Below are 19,645 nucleotides of genomic sequence, written 5' to 3' on the forward strand. Positions count from 1 at the left end.
TAAATTAATTTAATATCTCATATAAACAATCAAACTTTATTTCAATTACTCCAAAGTACAATACCAAACATACAAACTTTAAACAATATAGTCTTCACCATTGAAATTTCAACTTATAAGTTTTACACAACATAATCTTCCCAATACAAATTTATTCTTTTTACAAAAATTCCTGAAAGTTTTTCCCCGCATCTCTCTCATCTCTAAGCTTTTTCAACCGCATCTGCAACATTATCTAATCACATATAACATGAGTTATATGATCATAGTACAAACAAATAAGGGCAAGCCAACCATATCATAAAATCATTAAACTTGTAATAAAAATATTATAATCATGTATTTTTGTAATTGGTAAAATATCATTATTCCGATGTCATTAATTCATCATTATCAAGATCATCTTCCTCATTCCCATAAATCTTACAAGTGTACCATGCTTACTCATGAAGCCTTATGGTCAGACCGCTCTCTGCCTGCTTCCTTAAGCCTCACTTATATACTATGTCTTACTTTCTGAAGCCTTATGGTCAGACCCCTCTCTGCCTGCTTCTATAAGCCTCACTTATATACTATGTCTTACTTTCTGAAGCCTTATGGTCAGACCCCTCTCTGCCTGCTTCTATAAACCTCAATGTTACTTTGTTCATACCAAACTCTCATGGTATAACTCGATCATACTACTCCCGGTTGTAACATCATTTCATAAGTAATGAATTTCTCATATCCACCCCAACATTTCATAAAACCAACAATTCATACCCTCTTATCCACCTAACTCAATCATGTTCATTCTTTAATCATGAATTCATAATAACCCGTTTTGATATCAATAAATTAAATATATTGCCAAATATCATGCTTCATATTATAAACTCATTTTGCCCATAACGAGTATAACTCAACATATTTTCACCAAACAAAGATTATGGATCAACAAAAATATATCAACATATCTTAGGAACTACATAATAAAGTCTGAGCTCAATGTAATAACAAATAAAATATATATGAAGTTTTTACCATGATAACATTATGCATCTACAATTGACTTATTTTATTTTATTTTCATTCTATTAGAGATCTTTCTTTACCCCAATTGGTCACCGGAGAGGACCCAGATGTCTGAACGCATCAAACTCACCTTCGACGCCAGCACATATGACTAGTCACAACTGACTGGACCAGGCCAGGGCTGCTCTATGATCAGGGATGTGCCAACTCAGGTTTTTAAGGTTCCTCTATCCTACCAACAAAGGGAGGCCCTTAATAATTTACAATTTATTTATTTAATTTATCTACCTTGTTCTCTTATGCTCTAAATCTAAAATACCTAATTTTAATATTTTACTTCCTCTCACAACAATCTCAAACAGTATCTGTATATTTAATACCCATATACAAGTTATTACAGAACCCTTTTTTCCAAACCTTCCAACAAGATCAATTTCAGCCAACAAACTCATTCAATAAATTCATCACAATAAACATCCATAATAGAATTCATACAAGATAATTATAAATAATTAACAATAATAAATTATTACTATAAATGGTCATAGAAGAATACAATATTTGATAATCATAAAAATAATCTTAATATAAAATTTTATGGGGAAACAAGAAGTTGAATCTGGCAGAGCCGGTTAGACAACTTCTAATCCATCCAACAATACAATATAATTAAATAACAAGAACAATACATATTTGGGGAAATAAGAAGTTGAATCTGGCAGAGCCGGTTAGACAACTTCTAATCCATCCAACAATACGATATAATTAAATAACAAGAACAATACATGTCTGGGGAAATAAGAAGTTGAATCTGGCAGAGCCGGTTAGACAACTTCTAATCCTTCCAAAAATTGCAATAAAATAAATAAGTAAAGCAATAAATAGTTTGGGGAAACAAGAAGTTGAATCTGGCAGAGCCGGTTAGACAACTTCTAATCCTTCCAAAAATGTAATAAAATAAGTAAGGAAAGAAATAAAAAAAATTTGGGGAATCAAGAAATTGAATCTGGCAGAGCCGGTTAGACAATTTCTAATCCTTCTAAACTACAATGAAAATAAATAAGGAAAACAATAAAATGTTTGGGGAAACAAGAAATTGAATCTGGTAGAGCCGGTTAGACAATTTCTAATCCTTCCAAATTACAAAAATAAACAACTAATAACATACAAATGGCATAACATATTCAACATCACAATTTATAACTATCACACTCGGATATCAACACAAAAACATACTCTCATTTAAATTCAAGATCATACATAAACAAAATATTCCATATTCAAGATTTAAGATCAAACAAAAGCAAAATATAGCATATTCAAGACTCAAGATAATATAAAAGGAATTACTCAAAGTTAGCTCCCCTTACCTCTATTCCAGACTTAGTTTCCTCTTCTCAAACCGTTCTCCGGAAACTTCCAGAATTTCCCCTCTTCAACTAGAATTTCCTCCAACTCTCTTCTCTCACAATTTCTCTAGAATTTTGGTGTAAATCTTCAGCCTCCCCCCTTGGCTATTTATAGCCAAAAATTTTACTATTCATTTTTACTATTCATTTTTACTATTCACTTTTACTATTCAAAAATTATTTTTTATTCACCATTCTTATCTCTGAATGATTAATTCTACGTGGAGTGTTCTCTTCCACAATTTATTTTAATATTTTTTTTAACCATTCACTATTAACTATTAACTATTTACTATTTACTATTTACTATTTACTATTCACTATTCACTTTTCTAAAAAAATCCTAAATAAGTTATCAAAATTTTGAAGCTCTCCCTCTAGAATTACTATAATTTTATATCCAAAAATTTACATTTTTCTATCCATTAAAATTATTATTACTAATAAAATGCTAAAAATTACTATTAGAAATATATATATATTTTTTATGGGTCTTACATCACGTCCTCTGTTCCTTCATGTGTGACTCTGAGAACCTCCCACATTTCTTGTGCTGTCTTACAAACTGAAATTCTATAAAACTCATCAAGTACAACAGTAGATGAAATAATGTTGCGAGCCTTAATATCAAATTGAGCTCTTCTATTTTCCTCTGGAGTCCAGTTGAAGTATGGTTTTTCTACTTCTACACCATCAATAGTTCTTTTCGGAATATAGGGACCATTTAGTACAGCTTCCCAAATGCCTCTATCAACAGACCCCATAAAAATTTCCATTATGACTTTCCAGAATGCATAGTTATCACCAGTAAAGAGTGGTGGTCTGTTGATGGAAGCACCCTCGGCATATACTTGATTTTGATGACCGACCATTTTCGAAAAATTTGAAAAAATATCAAAGCAAGCTCTGATACCAATTGTTGGAACAATCGGTACCGTTATAAAGTTGCGCAACAGAATAACTTATAAAGCGGAAGGCGTGTTCAGTCAAACTCTTAATAAGATGGTCCGTTTTAGAAATTTAATTTTCTTAGAGACAAATTTCCAAACAGTTGATGTGCATAAAACAGTAAACAGTACAGAGAGTAGAAAAAATCACACAAGCAATTTTTATCCTAGTTCGATTCAAAAGAATCTACGTCCAGTTGTTAATCACTATAAAAAGTGATTAACATTTTCACTAAAATCAGTTTCACAAGTTTACAATAGAGTAAATGAAACAGAAAAAGATAAAACCTTCCTTCGAACGAACGAACTGAAAGAACAGCAGCTTTGCCAACTTGAAGAGAACCGCTCCGACCTTTGACCCACAAAGCGTGAGCTTCTCCTTTTCACAAGACTAGGCAATGCACTGAATTAGCTTTTGGAACTTCCTCAGATTACACTGTATTCTCAAAAGCTTTTTGTTCAATTATCTTTTTCTTAACTTTTAATCTTCACAGAAAAACCACTATATAGCCAACTGCTCTGAAGATCTAAGGTTAAGTTTCAACTGCCACGAATAATCGATTATTGTAAGTGATAATCGATTATTCAAGTCCGTTACAGTGTTTTCAAAATGTGATAATCGATTATATGATGTGATAATCGATTATTCCTGTATGACTCTGAGATAATCGATTATTGTCATTCCATAATCGATTATTGCAGTTAAAAATGCAAGATTACAAAGTTTACAAGAATTTCCTACTACATTTAATTTCTACAAATTGCTTTTAACTAATTCTAATATCTTCTTCAACTAAAACTTCTTACAGCATCATCAAAACAAATTTCTTCAAGATTTACCAATACTCCTTATTGGTAACACGAACAGTCCCTGGTCTTCTCCCTCCAAAATCTGAACCAGTATCCGGCGCTTCCCTCCATGCTGATGTAGGCTAGGTGCACCTTTTCTTCCTCGGACACCTCTTGTAGTTCAAAAAATTTATCAGCCCTATTGATCCAATTCAACGGATCACTCCCATCAAAAGTGGGTAACTCTACCCTTTTCCTCCAATTTGGTTGCTCCTCCTGGCATCCGCCCTCTTTCTCGGCTTACTCTTCATCTTGCCAGTCCCTCCTTTTCCCATTGGCAGACCCTGGCTTCCATCCGAATTTTCATCTAGTTGTCGGGCTCGTCCTTCCATCATCCTCAACAGTTCTTGAAAATCTTTGCAGATTGTCGCCTCCAATCTCCCCACGGACAGCTCCACGTTTTCCAGTTTCAGCCCCATGCTCTCCAGTTTCCCTTCGACTACATTCATCTTTCCTTCGACTGCATGCATTCTTCCCTCCATGACGTCGTTCAGTTCTCTCAACAGGATCCGACAGGTCGGACCAATTGTTACGTACCTGAGTACGAAACTTAACTAGATAACCTCTCACACAACAAGCACAAAACAATGAACGAATGATAATGGACGAATGAATCTCTTTTATTGATGGTGATATCTGAATAAACAAAAGTAAACAAGGGTAATTGGGAGCATAACCTCCGTTAATTACTTGGGAGCATAACCTCCCTCACAAGAGCATAGTCGTCTGTCAACAAATTCAATAATAAAAAACATGCCCTAAACAGTAGCGTCTAGGCTTTATTTATATTAAATATTTTCCTAGAATATAATTCTATTTACTATAATTAACTTGTACTGAATATTTCCCTAAGATATAACTCTATTTATTATAATTAACTTATACTGAATATTTCCCTAGGATATAGCTCTAATTACTGTAATTAACTTGTACTGAATATTTCCCTAGGATATAGCTCTATTTATTATAATTATTGCTAAATATTTCCTGCCTATCCTAATTATTGTCCCAGTTAGGATACTCACTCTTCAACCAATCGGCTCCAGCTCTTCACCGCCTTCAACCGTTCGGCTTGCTTTCCCCTGCCTCCTACCGTTCGGCTCCAGCTCTTCACCGCCTTCCACTGTATGGCTTGCTTCCCCTTGCCTCCTACCGTTCGGCTCCCCTGCCTTCTATCATATCACCCAGTATCCTATCACACCTGCTTTTTTGTTTTAAGATAAAGTGTGTCCTAAATATATTGTATATCACTGTTTGAGATTTATACATGAAGATCTAAGCCTAGTCCTAAAGGATGCAAATGTATTTCTATGTATAGCCTCAATTATAAGGTATGAACTACTTTCCAGATATTCTCCTTCTTGGGTTCCATGAATATCAAGATTATGTTTTTAAGGGATTTAAGAGATAGCATTTTTTTATTTATTTTTGTCCCCACTTTGAAATAACTTCATTGCAATTTTGTCCCAATGTATTTGGGTTTTTCCTAGAATGTTTGTAAAGGTGTTGTTAGTAATGAGGTATTTTATGGTTCAGTAGGGGATTGAGTTGCACCATTACTTTTTGATTTCTGTTTATCACATTTATTATCATCATTTTGCCTCAACATGATTAAAATATCCTACATCTGTTTTTGTTTCTAAGTTTTCTAGCTCAAGTTGTGTAAAATTGAATTCAGTGCTGCCTAGTTCTAGTCTAAGAAATGCTTTTAGTGGATAGTATTGGAGAAAAACATTGTATAGGTCAATATTTACTGTGGAGCCTTTAAAGTGAAAACATACACTTCTCCATAACAGGACTATTTTTGTTTGTCAATCATGATGTTGTTGTTTAGGACTATAGAAGGGTACTACCAATGGTAGGATAACTGAAACAAGAAAAAATAATAAAAAATCTGGAACATTGGCTGGGATTTAGTTTACTTGTTGGCCATAGTGCATGAATTGTAATAAACTCCTTGACATGTGATCAATTCCTACTGAAGAAAAAACCTGCTACGTTAGTATAGTGCTAAAAAGAGCTGAACTGAACAAAGCATATGATTCTACAAACTGAAAAACATTTAGAAAAACCCCAAAACCCAGTCCTAAACCACTTCTTTTGCTGTCAAAATGTCTTAAGATTTCCACAATATATGAATGCAGCATTATTTGAGGTTTATCTGTAAAATCCAATTTTATTCCAACGAAATTCAAATGTAGTTTTTGTTTGGATGCGAATGTCATTATAAGTTCTAACAAGTTTGGAGTTGTTGTAAACGAGACAGCACCATCCTTTTCTCTTTATTAGATAACTTTTTATGCGCTTAGTCCCTTCATACCAGACAGGAGTGTAGTGAAGGCAATAGATTACATCATCCCACAATAATAGCTTCATTTCTATTGTCACAATTTAGTTGGGTTTTTCTTTTTCAAATATCTTGATTTGCTACCAAGACAATTTCTGTTCCAATACATACTTGAATTCATAGTCCCTGCTTGTTTTTGTCATTCATATTTTCTATCAACAATTTTTTTTTGAATGAACGTGATGCAATATGACTTCTCACGTGAAATGTAGGGAGTATAGATTTCCAAGTCTTTGGCTCATACTCAACAAGTCTCCATAATTTCAGGTATTTACGACACCAACTACTAGTTTTACATTGTCAAATACGATTTGTCCCTTTGTTTTGGCCTCAAGTGTTCTACATCACCCTACCATCATCAGTAGGTCTTGTCTGGTTTCATGGAATTCTTTGAATGACAAAGAAGAAATGATATCAGCCTTTGCTTATCAGTCATGCATCCATGTTGCTCTCTGCAGCTTAACAGTCAGTAACAGAGTTTCTCTCTCCCGTGCTCTTGAAATTCTTCAAATTGAACTTGCCATCCTGGTTAATTTTCTTTTTCTTTTGCAGCTTCTCTCTGTCCTTGGGGATTGCAAGGAATGGCATGACATCTATTCTTTCAGTAATGACACGGAAGACTGTTGCCATTTCTCCCAATATCCTTTTAACTGCATATTTCCTTTCTTCTTTATTTCTGTTTTCTCCATGTTTTTTCTTTGTACTTTAATGCTTGTTTTTCTTCTCTGGAAACTTAAAATGGATTACATTAGTTGTTAATTTTGCAACTCCATTTTACATGTTGTTTTAGCTCAATAAGGAATTTTTGAAAGAGAATTTCAGTATTATACAATTTCATTTTATATAACTCGGTTGTGTTAGCTGAACACATCCTTTCTTACATCTTGTTTCTCTTTTCTTCTATTCCTAACTGCACTCGCACCTTACCGAATGGAAAACTCCTTCTGTTGACTAAGTAATCCATGTTTTACTTCTCTACTCCTATGTTTGTGGGCTGCAGATTATCTCTGTTGAAGTCAACTGAGAGAAATCCTCTGCCTGAGAGGATTCTTGGGTTTCATATTATCCCTTCTTTTTGACTAATCGCCAACCACTCAATCTTCTTTTTCTGGATGACCACTACTTTTTCCATTGAAGTATACATCTCACATTTCGGCAGAAGATGCAGAACCTAATGCATGGCATGGGTTGGAATCCTGTTGCTACATAGGAACGTAAGAAAAGCAAGTAGGGGTTTTGTAAAAATATATGACAACCATAATTGTTTTCTTAAATTCTGTTGCTGTTTTTTCAACATAGCATTTGTGCCTTTAATTTTCAATAAGCAGTTAAGCATATTTTTATAGGAGTTAATCGTATTTAAGCAATAATGCTTGAATAGAGCCTGTTTTGTCTGATCAAGAACTGAGATTTCAACTTCTTTTGTGTATGCAGGTGTTTGAGTATTTGATCAGAAGGGTTTTTCTTCTTCAGACTTCATGTCTTAAATCAAGATGCTTCTGGACTACTATTTGAGGCCTATGGGAATAGAAAGTAAAATTTACAATTTTCAGTAACTCCAAATACACTTTAAATTATTTATTTATCAAATATTTATTTAGATAAGGAAGACGACTCAACTTTATTAAATTTTAATTTTCTTGTCTAGAAATACTATTTCTATCATGGAGAAAAAATAATTACTACAAAATTTTAATGAAAGAAGTCTGATTGATATCTATTAAAAAATAGTCTCACCAATATTAGTCAAGAAAACTCCGAAAAGTGTTCAATGATAGTCCAAATTTATATTGACTAATCAATAAGTATAATAATGTCAATAAAAAACCAAAACACCCAATAAATAGGATAATATATTTACAAAAAAATCCCTATAGTCTAGAGAAAAGCTTCCAATAAGAGTGCTCTTGATGATGTGAATGGGTTTACAATTGTGAGCATATGCTTGCTATGTAGGCTACCAAAAGAACTGAACCAGAAACTATGAAGTAAACTTAAATACGATAGTTAATGGACAGCTAATATATTACCCGTAGTTAATGTATTAGTTGTTTTTGTCTGTTTTGAGTACATTGGTAAAAAATATATGTCTATAAATTGTATCGTTGATTACATGAATGAAACCAAAACACAGAAAATATGGATAAGATTATTAACAAAAGCTTGATTTGCAAATAAAGTGGTATCAAGAGCTAGTTTGCTTGAGTTACAGATATCTGGAGGTAATTGTCTTGCTTTTATCTTCTCATCTTCGACAATTGTATGTCTATTAGTACTTTTATATTATGTGTTTAATCTACTGCTATATCATACAAGCAAATCTTCACACTCATAATCCATTTAAATTAAATGTGTCAGTAGTGATTAAATTTATATTTAGTGGCTAACTTACCTAGAATTTCCTTATTTATTGTTGCCTGTGATATAAAACTAAATAAAAAAAATTCATAACATGTGCTAATTCCAGCTAAAGCATAAGTTGATCCTTATTACTTTTTATGGGCTTCGATGACTTGAAATATCTTCTTGCTTCCTTCTATCTACACCTGATAGACCTTATTAGACTTAATATGGAAAAATGCACAATTTACTAATTACTCCTATTTTAGTAATGAAAGAAAATATAACAAAAGTGGATTTTAATATAAAATTTACCATCAAAGTAAATGTTATCCTACAAACAAGCATCTTATTTATCTAAAGCTAATATAAGTTACTCTCATTTATGCACTCATTACCAGTTCACTTGACCACAACCCAATTTCGAAGGTCTAATAGTAAAACAATTAGACACATCCATTATCTCAATAGTAACAATATTCTTGGAAAATATGATAAAATTAACTAAATACCATACCATTAAAATATCTTTTCAGAAGAATTTGTAAAAATGATATTTAATATATGAAAACTACAAAATATTTTATAGTTAAAAGAAATTATCATTTACCAATTGAAATATGCCTCCTTCATTTATAATAAAAGTAAAAATAAAATATGTACTTTATGTTACATTATACATTGCAGATAATACCTTTTATACCAGAGATATCGCATACAAATTAAGGTTAGCTGCAGAATTTGTGGGCATAAAGGTGATCATAGTTGAATCAACCTTCATTAGGATTGAAGGGATTCTGTTAAAGTTCAGCAAGACAAATCATAAATATAGTAACGGCTGCAAGCAAGAATATACCTCCCTTTAGTTTATGTTACTACAAAGGCACTGGATAAAGCTGTAAAGTGATGAATTGATCCAAATAAACCTTTTGCCGCACCAAAATGTCTAAATCTGTATACACCAGGAGTCACACCCTCTGGTATCCTCCACTCCAATGTTGCTCTACTCCTTGAACTGAGTTTGTAAGGCCTTGACCACTTATAGCGTAGACAGAAATCATCATCATCATATGCAGGAATCCAATCATCCTTTTCTTGGAGAAACTCCACCAGTGCAAAGGTGCCTTCAGTCATAAGATCATTGCGAGGACAAGCAGACCAAAATGAAGCAGTCACCATCTCACCACTTTTAAAGCTTGAGTTCTGTGGCACATCAGCACAAACATCCCCAAAATTTACTCCAAGGGGAATTCCATCCACCACAACTGGTGGAAGTAAGCCTATTTGCTTCTCAAAGAGATCAGGGGGTTGAGGTCCATGTTCTACTGGTTCATCGTTGATGAGGGCCACTGCAAGTTTCTTAAACTCCTGAATGTATGCACTCAGTGTGTGGGGACCATATAGTGTAGAAGCACCCTGACAACAAGAAAGATCAAGTCAGAAAGTTATACAAAATAGCCCCTAAAAATGTGCTATTGTCACTGTAACATTATCGACATGTCCTTGCATATTAGCACAACTGTGCAGAATGTTTAGTTGGCTAGCTCTTGAAGTAGGAACACATTTTCAAAAATGCTCAAAAACCCTGTCTGATTCCATCTATCTTTTGTCAATAGAGTGATGTGATTAAGAATTTGGATCACTAACAATAAACTTTTGTTAGTGTTTCAATTGTCATTGCTACATGGTAATCAAATGTTTGTTGTGAGTTTCATGCTCTTACAACTGACCTCGTATCTCTGCACCTGGTACTCTTCATATGTAGTGACGTACTGTGAATAGGTGTTAGATAACCCTGCTATAACAATGTAAATGTCATCGAAGTCAAAATCTTCTTCACTAGTTAGCACTGTCTTCACTGCATCTCGAAGACGCCTCCCAGCCATTGTTGTGAATTCTGTCAAATGAAAACAGTGGCAGACAAGAATGAAGCACCAAAAAGAGATATAAGGACCAAAATAAGTTGTTTCACAAACACTTAAATGAATAAATAAGCTGCAAAAAGTATAAGCAAAACCAATCCACGAATAACATTATATCAATAATAGTTATCCAATAAAATTTATATGTACTTATATGTAATAGTTTCTGTCATAATCGAAACAACAGTTGAGAACATGAAGGGTAGAGTATCCAACAATAGCATATTACAATAAAACAAGACAGCAGGAGACAAGTTGGTACCTCCTGGTACACAAAGAAGGACCAATTGCCCAATTCGGATGATCTGAATCGGAAGTATTGAAGGCTGCAAAATTAGCACGAACATGAAAGCTTCATCTAAATAAAGGTTACTTTTTGTTAGCATATACCATCTGAAAGCTATACAGTAAAACTTGTACACAGAACTTCTGTTAACAAAGAGCATTTGGGACAAAATTTAAAACACAGTGAATCAGTAAATATAACTTATGTAATTAAATAATAGATCCTCATGTGTACAAAATTCTTATCTACAATAAATATGTACATTACTTCATCTTATTTCAACCTCTACATGAAACTTAATTCAGATCAACAGCTTTGAATAGTTATCCAACTCAGCAATTTCCACATAAAACAGAGGTCATGGAAAAAAGGATGTCACTGGCATGGGATAATTCACACGACAAAGTCTACCCAAAGGCAAGACTGGGGAATGTTAATGCTAATTGCTAAAAAGAGCCCTTATTCAATCAACACAGAGGAGATAACTAAACTGAACCAAGGGAAAGGATTTATGAGTAACTTACAGCCCAATCATACGGTTTCTTCATTTCACCAGTATCTAGCAAAATGGGTTTGGGTTGATGACAGTCAATCTGTTCCTTGGTTGGTGTCTTGAGCAAGTCACGCACCAGCTTCCAGAAAGGATTTCCCTGACACATATCAAAACAAATAATGAGCATACACCATAACAAGTATTTAAGATTACTGTCTAGGAGAATGCAGTATGAAAGAATGATTACCTTATCATCACCTTGTGTAAAATCAAAAGCTCCAGGTCCATCTGTTGTTCCTGCTGCAAATGCGAACCCCATTGCAGCAGGGCATGTCTTTACAACCTCAGAATCTCCTTCATCGGAAACGGTCACCTCAAGTTGGGAGAAATCTATATAGGTATGTCGAAAATCAACCTCCCCCTCAATCTCTTCATCCACAGTATTAAAAAGATCTACTGCTTTTCTAAATTGTCTTTCTCCAATAATGCGTGTACTTTCAAATTCATCTGGGTAGCTATCACATAAATAATGCAATTTAGTACTTCTAAAGGCTTAGATGGAATTTCAATGCACTTGTGACGATGAGTATGTAATAAATAATTACCCAGGTCCTCGGCTATAACATAATTCATTCTTGCCTCCACATGTACTATGATTGAAGTCACAAGGTAATCCAGTATCTATACAAAATGCTCCAAGCACATTTGGACTAACATCTCCACAATTTGATTGGCAGAATGCAGACACAAATCTAGGTTTGCCATCCTTCCTATGAGCAGCTCTCACACGTTTAGAAACACTTGATGTTTTCGTTGCTGATATACCAGGAGAAGACTGAAAGGAGGTAGCAATTTCAAGTAATTCATGCTCTGCACCAATGAATTTTCGATCAGAATATAATTTTCAGATCTCTTACTACTGCTGACCTAGTTAAATAACATCAATCACACAAAGTAAGACATCATTCTTTCAATAATTGCTCACTAAGCTATAGCTTGCATATTTTCATCTTTCTCTCTCTTGTATGTAGACAATAGTCAATAAATGTTAGGAATTTCAAACTGAAAAGCTTGTAACATTTGAATGCAAAGGATCTACCCTCAAATTTGCATAACAATATCATGTCACCCAGCCTACATTACCGAAGTACAACAAAAATTGGCAGCCAAAAGCATGTAGACATATCAAATGCAGCCAAAACTGCATTATAGCAATAACTTGATTTGAGCTATGATTGAAGACATACACAAAACAAATGATTGCCAAAGTTTATAGGACCAGGCATTAACCGATTGTTACTTCCCAACTAGCACGTGGGAACTGAATAAAACCCTCGATCAGTCCAGCAAACAAAATAAAATACATTTGGTTACTAACATGGTAAACATTTGTTTTGTTCTTCAACCAAAGTATGAAACAGATAATGAAATATCTAAAATGTCATCATGAGTTTCAAAAACTATTAGCATTCCAAATGATGGATCCACCTGACATATAAAACTAAATATTCATGCTATCAATTAGGATATTTATATTGCTTCTTAGATCAGTTTTGGAAAAAAATTCAAAATTTTCAACAACAGATGCATTACATCAAAAGATAAACTGTAAGCATCGTACTGTTATTGTGAAGGCCAGGAATTATATTTGATATTTTTCGTGGCAAACCGCCATCTTCAATTTTAGCAGAATCAGTTTTTTCATAACCCTTTTGCTCAAACCAATCTTCCATGAAACGTGCAGCTGCGCCTTTATTATCCCCACTAACTAATGAGTTTGTCCGACTCATTGATGTTCCATGAGTAGGAAACCAATTGAAGGATCCAACAGGTCCCCATTCATCATCAACAAATTTTAAAAGAGTCATTTCTTTATCAACATTATACTTATAATTTCTTCTCTCTGCAGCAGGATTATTTAGATAAGCACTGGGACTGCGATTTACACCAGCATCCAAGAGTTCTCCTGCAAGTATAAGATAACTTTCCAATGAGTTATAAGTTATTACCATCCAAGTTCACCTAAAGATAGGAAAGAAGATCAGCAGTAACCATTTTGTCCTGTGATTTCATACTACAACAGAACTAGTACAACAATGGAGATCTAGTATTGAATTTGAACCATACCTACAAATTAGCAAAAAAATAAATAAACTTTGTGCGCTTCTATTTCACACCTGCTGTGTGTATCGTATTTATTTCGTCTTTCTTATCATATTTCTATGTTCGGTTTTTTATCAACCAAGCCGTGGTACTGAGTAGCAATTAACACTAGAGTTCATTTATAAGAATTCTACGCGAAAGTTGTGATGAGGTCTTGAAAGAATAACTTCACAAATGTTCCAATTCAAAATAAGAAAACTCTAATTCCTCCTCCTACTTAAGGTCATATGCTTTTTTGTCTTCAAACTTTAAAAAACATGCAACACAAAATGCAAAGCTAAACTCAGTTCCTGTAGCTTTTCATCTTTTCTGAAATGATTCAACAGTATGCACAAGCACAATACCATCTGTGATATATAAATTGATATAAAAGCTCTGTGTGTGAGAGTATGCAAGTTGTATCCCTTACCCTTATTGACAAATATTGATCCTGGGCGGAGATTTTCATGGGCCTGGATAATACATTTTTCAATGCCATCGACAATGACATCAAAGGACTGATGCACAAATCCAAAAGAAGTTATAATGTACACAACATATTGGAGATAACCCCCAGGACCAGCATGAGTGTGAATTCCACTAATGGCTACATTATTTTCAGTATATAGATCACCATATCTGTCAAACAAAATGGAAATAGTACTTTAATCACACAACTATTGACATCAAAATATCTTACAAAGATTTGATTCATTCATCTAAAGTAAGTACATGCAAAATCAGCTATTTCTAGCTCTGATGAAAAAAATCAACAGTTGATAATCTTATACAATCATGATTTGTTATGTACGTGTATGTATATCAACCATTTTTTTCTCATCAATGATTAAGATTGCTCATTTTACTCTCTGAGAACTGCTCACTTACAGAGCATTCAGATCCATTTTACTACAAGCAGAAAGAAAGTAAATTTTCTCAAGATACCACAATTTCTGTCACAGTAACTCTGATAACTGAACTATACACTGCTAGTACCTTGCTTTTAACCTCTCAATTAGTTTGATTTTCACAATTTGTGAAGCCATGCAAGCATCAAGGTTCACAAACACAACCCTCTTCCCCTTTGGCTCTGCAACAATGAAAGCACGAGCCCGTAGCCTGAAGTGAATTCCGGACGCTGTCTGTCCGGTGTTAGCATACCCCATCATGTTAACATCAGCAGCAGGGCCTGTAATGTCATAACTTCCAAGACCAACCAAGTAGTCAGAACTAGAACACACAATACCAGTCTCCAGTAGCAGCAGGAGTAAGAAAAGGGTCCAAACTCGCATATTTGCACATGCCGTCCAAACATTCAAAAGGTAAAAGAAAGGAAACTCCATCACACGTTCAACTTCAAAGCAAAAATGACCAGTTTTCCAAGCTTAGCAACTTCTTCTCATTCCCTTCACCAAAACACACCCGAAAACGAAACTTTCAGTCATCTTAACAATAAAACATTAATCAAATTTGAAATTCCAGACCTAACTATGCAGCATGATCAAGACCCAATAATCGATCACACCTTCACAATCAACCATAAATAAAAAAATTATATATTTCAAATATATAGGGTAACAATAATAAAGGAGCCCAGAGAAAAAAAAAAGCAGCTAACTTTACATAAGGATTGACTTGGGGAAGTACCATAAGATATGCAGTCCACTCTTGAAACTACTGATTACATAGAAAGTGAACCAGAAAATGTGTGTGTGTGTGTGTGTGATGCATGATCAACACCTCTCACAGTCGATTACAATTTCACAATCAATCATAAAAAATTACAATTTCAAAATTATATAGGTTGACAATAAAAGAAGACAAATCTTTTTTCACCACCCAGAAAGAAAAGCAGACAACGTTACCTGAATATGAACACAGGGTAGCAGTATAAGCTATACACACTCCACTCTAGAAACTATTGATCACACAGACAGTAGCCCAGAAAATGTGAGAGAGGGAGAAGGGGAAAGAGAGGGTCTAATGGAGGAGTACAAGCATCGAAAAAGGGTGGAAGGAAAAGTTATGTTAGCGACATGACATGATGTTCGAAGCAGCTACAAGTGCCAACGGCCAACGACCTTGCAATGACACAAATGGGTAGTTTCCCTATGAAATTTGAAGCTTCCAACTTTGACATTATTAATAAATCAACATACTAAGCCTGTTACATAAACAAATAAAAACATTGATTTTCTTTGTCCTGTTACATAAAACAACACATGGACCCTTTTGTCAAAATTGGGCTTAGCCGCGATGAAATTGTTTCAAACAAGGTTACCTGCATAATGCAGAGTGTTTGCGATAAAACCAAATGTTAACCACCTAGTGATTATAAAGTTAATATCTATGTGAAAAAAATTTAATTAAAAAGTGATTATGTACTTAATGTGGTAAAGTGTATGCTGGGTAATTAAATTTGAATGGCAGACAAATGTGAAACTTTAACTTCATATGTTATAAATATTCTTAACGTAGAATTTGAGTTTGTGCACTTCCAAACATATTACTTTCTTATTAATTAACTTTGTTTTGTACTAAGAATATTCTTAAAGAACAAAGAGAGATTGTTTTTTTAACATTACAATTTACTCTGAAAAGTAATTTCTTTTATCTCTCTCTTAATTTTTTTTTTGTTTAAAAGCATAAAGTTTTGCGTCTTAATTGCAAAATTTATTTGATTTCTCTTGATAAAGTTTATTAAAATAAGTTCCTTAATTTTATTTTTGTAAAATTTTGACACAAGCTTGTATAAGGTTTCATAGCTTATTTAAAATGTTTATGATCAAGAAAAGTTTGCAAAATCTTTTTGTGGAGGATGGTGCCTATTAAAGATACATCAAGTAAAAATTAATCTTCAGGGTTAGTTTGTCACTAATAAATTAATCTATCCTAATTTTACTCTATTAATTTTTTGTTCCATTCTTGCTTGCTTTTTACATAATGTTCAAATTTAGAAGCCAATAAGAGTTTTAATATTGGGCTTGATATCAAATATTCTCCTTAATAGTTTGATACTTTGTCTAGTTAATGCTTCATTTGGCCCTTAAGACAAACATATATAGAAAGAAAATATATTTCAAATTGAAAATCTCAGTTATATTTAAGTGAGATTGATTGGAATGAAATAACCAAGTGATAAATGTATTATCTTGTACCATTTTTATCTTTCATCATTATAATATTGAGAAATTGATTCTAATTTAGCAAGTAAATCACTTTGCAACCTTGGAATTGGAGACAGCAATATAAAATTTCTAGTTGATCGTGTGTCCAAATATAGAATCTAAGATGTATTTATAGATATTCTCATTATTACACCTTCAAATACCATCCCAATAACACATATAAACTAAGAATTTTTCAAGTTAGAGTTTGGTTTTTGGTGGAGAATATGTTTATGTGAGGGTATGGGTGGATATGTATATATTTAAAAGTACATTATAATTTTTTTAATTTTAATTAATTAATATTTTTAATTAAATAAAATTAAAATAGTTATTATCTTTATATGATAATTTATTTTATTATATTTTATAATTATAATTTAATTTGTAAGTGTTAATGATTTAAATTGTAATATTATTATATATTTTCATTTTCCAATTAATATAATATACAAAATTAATTTTTAAATTGTTTTTTATTTTAATTTATATTTATAAAAAAAGTTAACAGGTTTATAACTTAATCTAATCCGTGACCCAAACTCATTTTGTCATTCTTATATAATTTAAAAGTTTTTATTTTTCCTTTGAAATGAACCTAGAAGTCATTTTGGCATAAAAGCAACTTATAGATGGTATAAATCCAAAAGTAATTTTTTTTTTTTATAAAAAGTGATTATGGATATAGTATAAAGATATTTTCCGAATTATACAATTAAAAAGCTTTTTTCAAATTCAAATCATATATTCCTAAAGTTTTTTTATTATGGTATAATGATTTGATATATAAAGTGTTTTAAAGAAATAGTATTACTTTAATTCTGTTAAATAATTAGTATTTTATAAAGTAGGTTGATCTGGCTTAGGCTCATTTTATGTATTTTTCTTCTCTGTTTTTTCTTTACTTCTCTTTTTTTTTTCTTCCTTTATCTCTTTCTTGTTATAATTGGAATAACGAGAAAAAGAAATGATCAATTATGGGATCGATTACTAGGTCAATAAAATTAAATTAAATTTAGGTTTTTATAATTTAGAACTCCATTAAGTCATCATAAAACTAAAATTCTATTTTCTTTCTAAATTCATCCATCTCTCCAAAATTACAAAAAGATTGATTCTTATATAATTGAGGGAAATTTTTATTTTATTTTTTATAATTCATATCTTCCTCCAAAATCATACAAAAGGCACATAAGCTTATATAACAATATGAAGTAAATGTCCATTAATTAACACTTAAAAATAAATCCCCACTAGCATTTATTTCTACTAGAATTGATTCCTCATTATCCCACTGTTTATCACTATGGTTTAGAAAGCCTACAAGCACTAAATATTGACCTAGATCATTTTAATATTCATGTGAAATATTTAAATAAAAATACGTACAAAAATTACATTAGTAATGAAGAAAATGGACTTAAACAATTATTTATCCAACTACTTAAATTCCAACTCATTAATACTTCCAGATAATGTGAATTTCTACATGTAATATGTCATCTTTAACTCGGTTTCTCTGTCAACAACATTATAGTTCATAAAACAAAATTGTTCGTTAAATATAAATGGCCAAAAAAAGTCATATATTACTGATGAATAAAATTTATTCGTAATTCAAATTTATTGGTGAATAAAATATTTGTCCACAAATTTTAAAATTTATCAATAATAATAAACTATCATTAATAGTTGATAAATTTATTGATAAACATTAATTAATAATTATCGATGAATTTTGAACATCAATAAAATCCGTTAACGAAAATGTCGATTGAGATCTTCTTTTTCTTCTCTTTCTCTTCCTCTTCTTTCTTATTTATTATTTTTTTTTCATCCTTCCTTTCATCTCTTTTTCTTATCACACCTCCACTACCGTCATTGTCATCCATGGTCATTGTTGTCACCTTCCTTCTCCTTCTCTTCCTCTAATTTTAGTTGTCACCTTGTCATGCCTCCTCATCATGCCTTTGCATTGTTGTCACTACTCCATGACATTAACACCATCCCCACTGGTTCCAACATCTCTTCCCTTTCCTTCTATTCTTCTTATTTTCTTCCTCTCACTTATTTCTCTTTAATATATAAAAACTATCCTCATACTTGTTGGAAAATTTGCTCTCAATTTATTGATGATAATAGAAGTTACTACGTTATTGATGAAATTTTCAAACAAGCTACTGAGATAACACAAATTCTAAATTATCAATAAATTTTACTAACAAATATTACAAATAGATGGTTAATAAATTTATATTTATCAACGAATTTATTTATGTAGGTTATAATGAAAATTCTTATAATGAATCTATTTTTTCATTTTAGGTTCTTAGTACATATTTATCTACAAAATACAGTTTTTTTCCATACCAAACATTTCTTAAAGTAGAAATACGCATCATTGAATTGAAATTTACTCAATACTCATTACACCAATTGCAACATGAATGGAACAATAATAAATGCATTACATTTTATTCAATATATATGATAAGAAAAAAACAAAGGAACTATTTTGGTGACCTCAATTGTCTATTGAAACATACAATATCTCAAGAGCAACAATATAAAGTTAGCTATAGAAAAAGATGATAAACTAAAAATAAAAATAAAACGTCTTTATTGATAGAAAAGTTAAGTACAAATACATTGCTTCATACCTTTATATAGATAAAAGGAAAGCTAGTTATTACGTTGACAAGTCTTGAACATTTATGCCTCTAATATAT

General features: G+C 32.3%; 1 protein-coding gene and 1 long non-coding RNA gene across 2 annotated transcripts; one reads left to right on the forward strand and one right to left on the reverse strand.

Moving 5' to 3' along the window:
* Positions 1-5,741: 5,741 nt before the first annotated feature.
* On the forward strand, positions 5,742-7,940 carry LOC128197335 (uncharacterized). Its single transcript, XR_008249743.1, has 3 exons — positions 5,742-6,833; positions 6,932-7,031; positions 7,119-7,940. It is a non-coding gene; the product is annotated as an uncharacterized LOC128197335 (long non-coding RNA).
* Positions 7,941-9,511: 1,571 nt separating this feature from the next.
* LOC108341029 (neutral ceramidase 1) lies at positions 9,512-15,898 on the reverse strand. Its single transcript, XM_017578634.2, has 10 exons — positions 15,615-15,898; positions 14,746-15,155; positions 14,180-14,388; positions 13,229-13,573; positions 12,213-12,477; positions 11,855-12,122; positions 11,639-11,764; positions 11,091-11,154; positions 10,637-10,803; positions 9,512-10,322 (listed from the first exon to the last, which is right to left on the reverse strand). Exons 2-10 carry the CDS (start codon positions 15,090-15,092, stop codon positions 9,774-9,776), a joined length of 2,340 nt encoding a protein of 779 aa, XP_017434123.1. The 5' UTR covers positions 15,093-15,155; positions 15,615-15,898; the 3' UTR covers positions 9,512-9,773.
* Between the last annotated feature and the right edge of the window lie 3,747 nt (positions 15,899-19,645).

The sequence above is a fragment of the Vigna angularis genome, chromosome 6 (assembly GCF_016808095.1).
Source record: "Vigna angularis cultivar LongXiaoDou No.4 chromosome 6, ASM1680809v1, whole genome shotgun sequence".
NCBI lineage: Eukaryota > Viridiplantae > Streptophyta > Magnoliopsida > Fabales > Fabaceae > Vigna > Vigna angularis.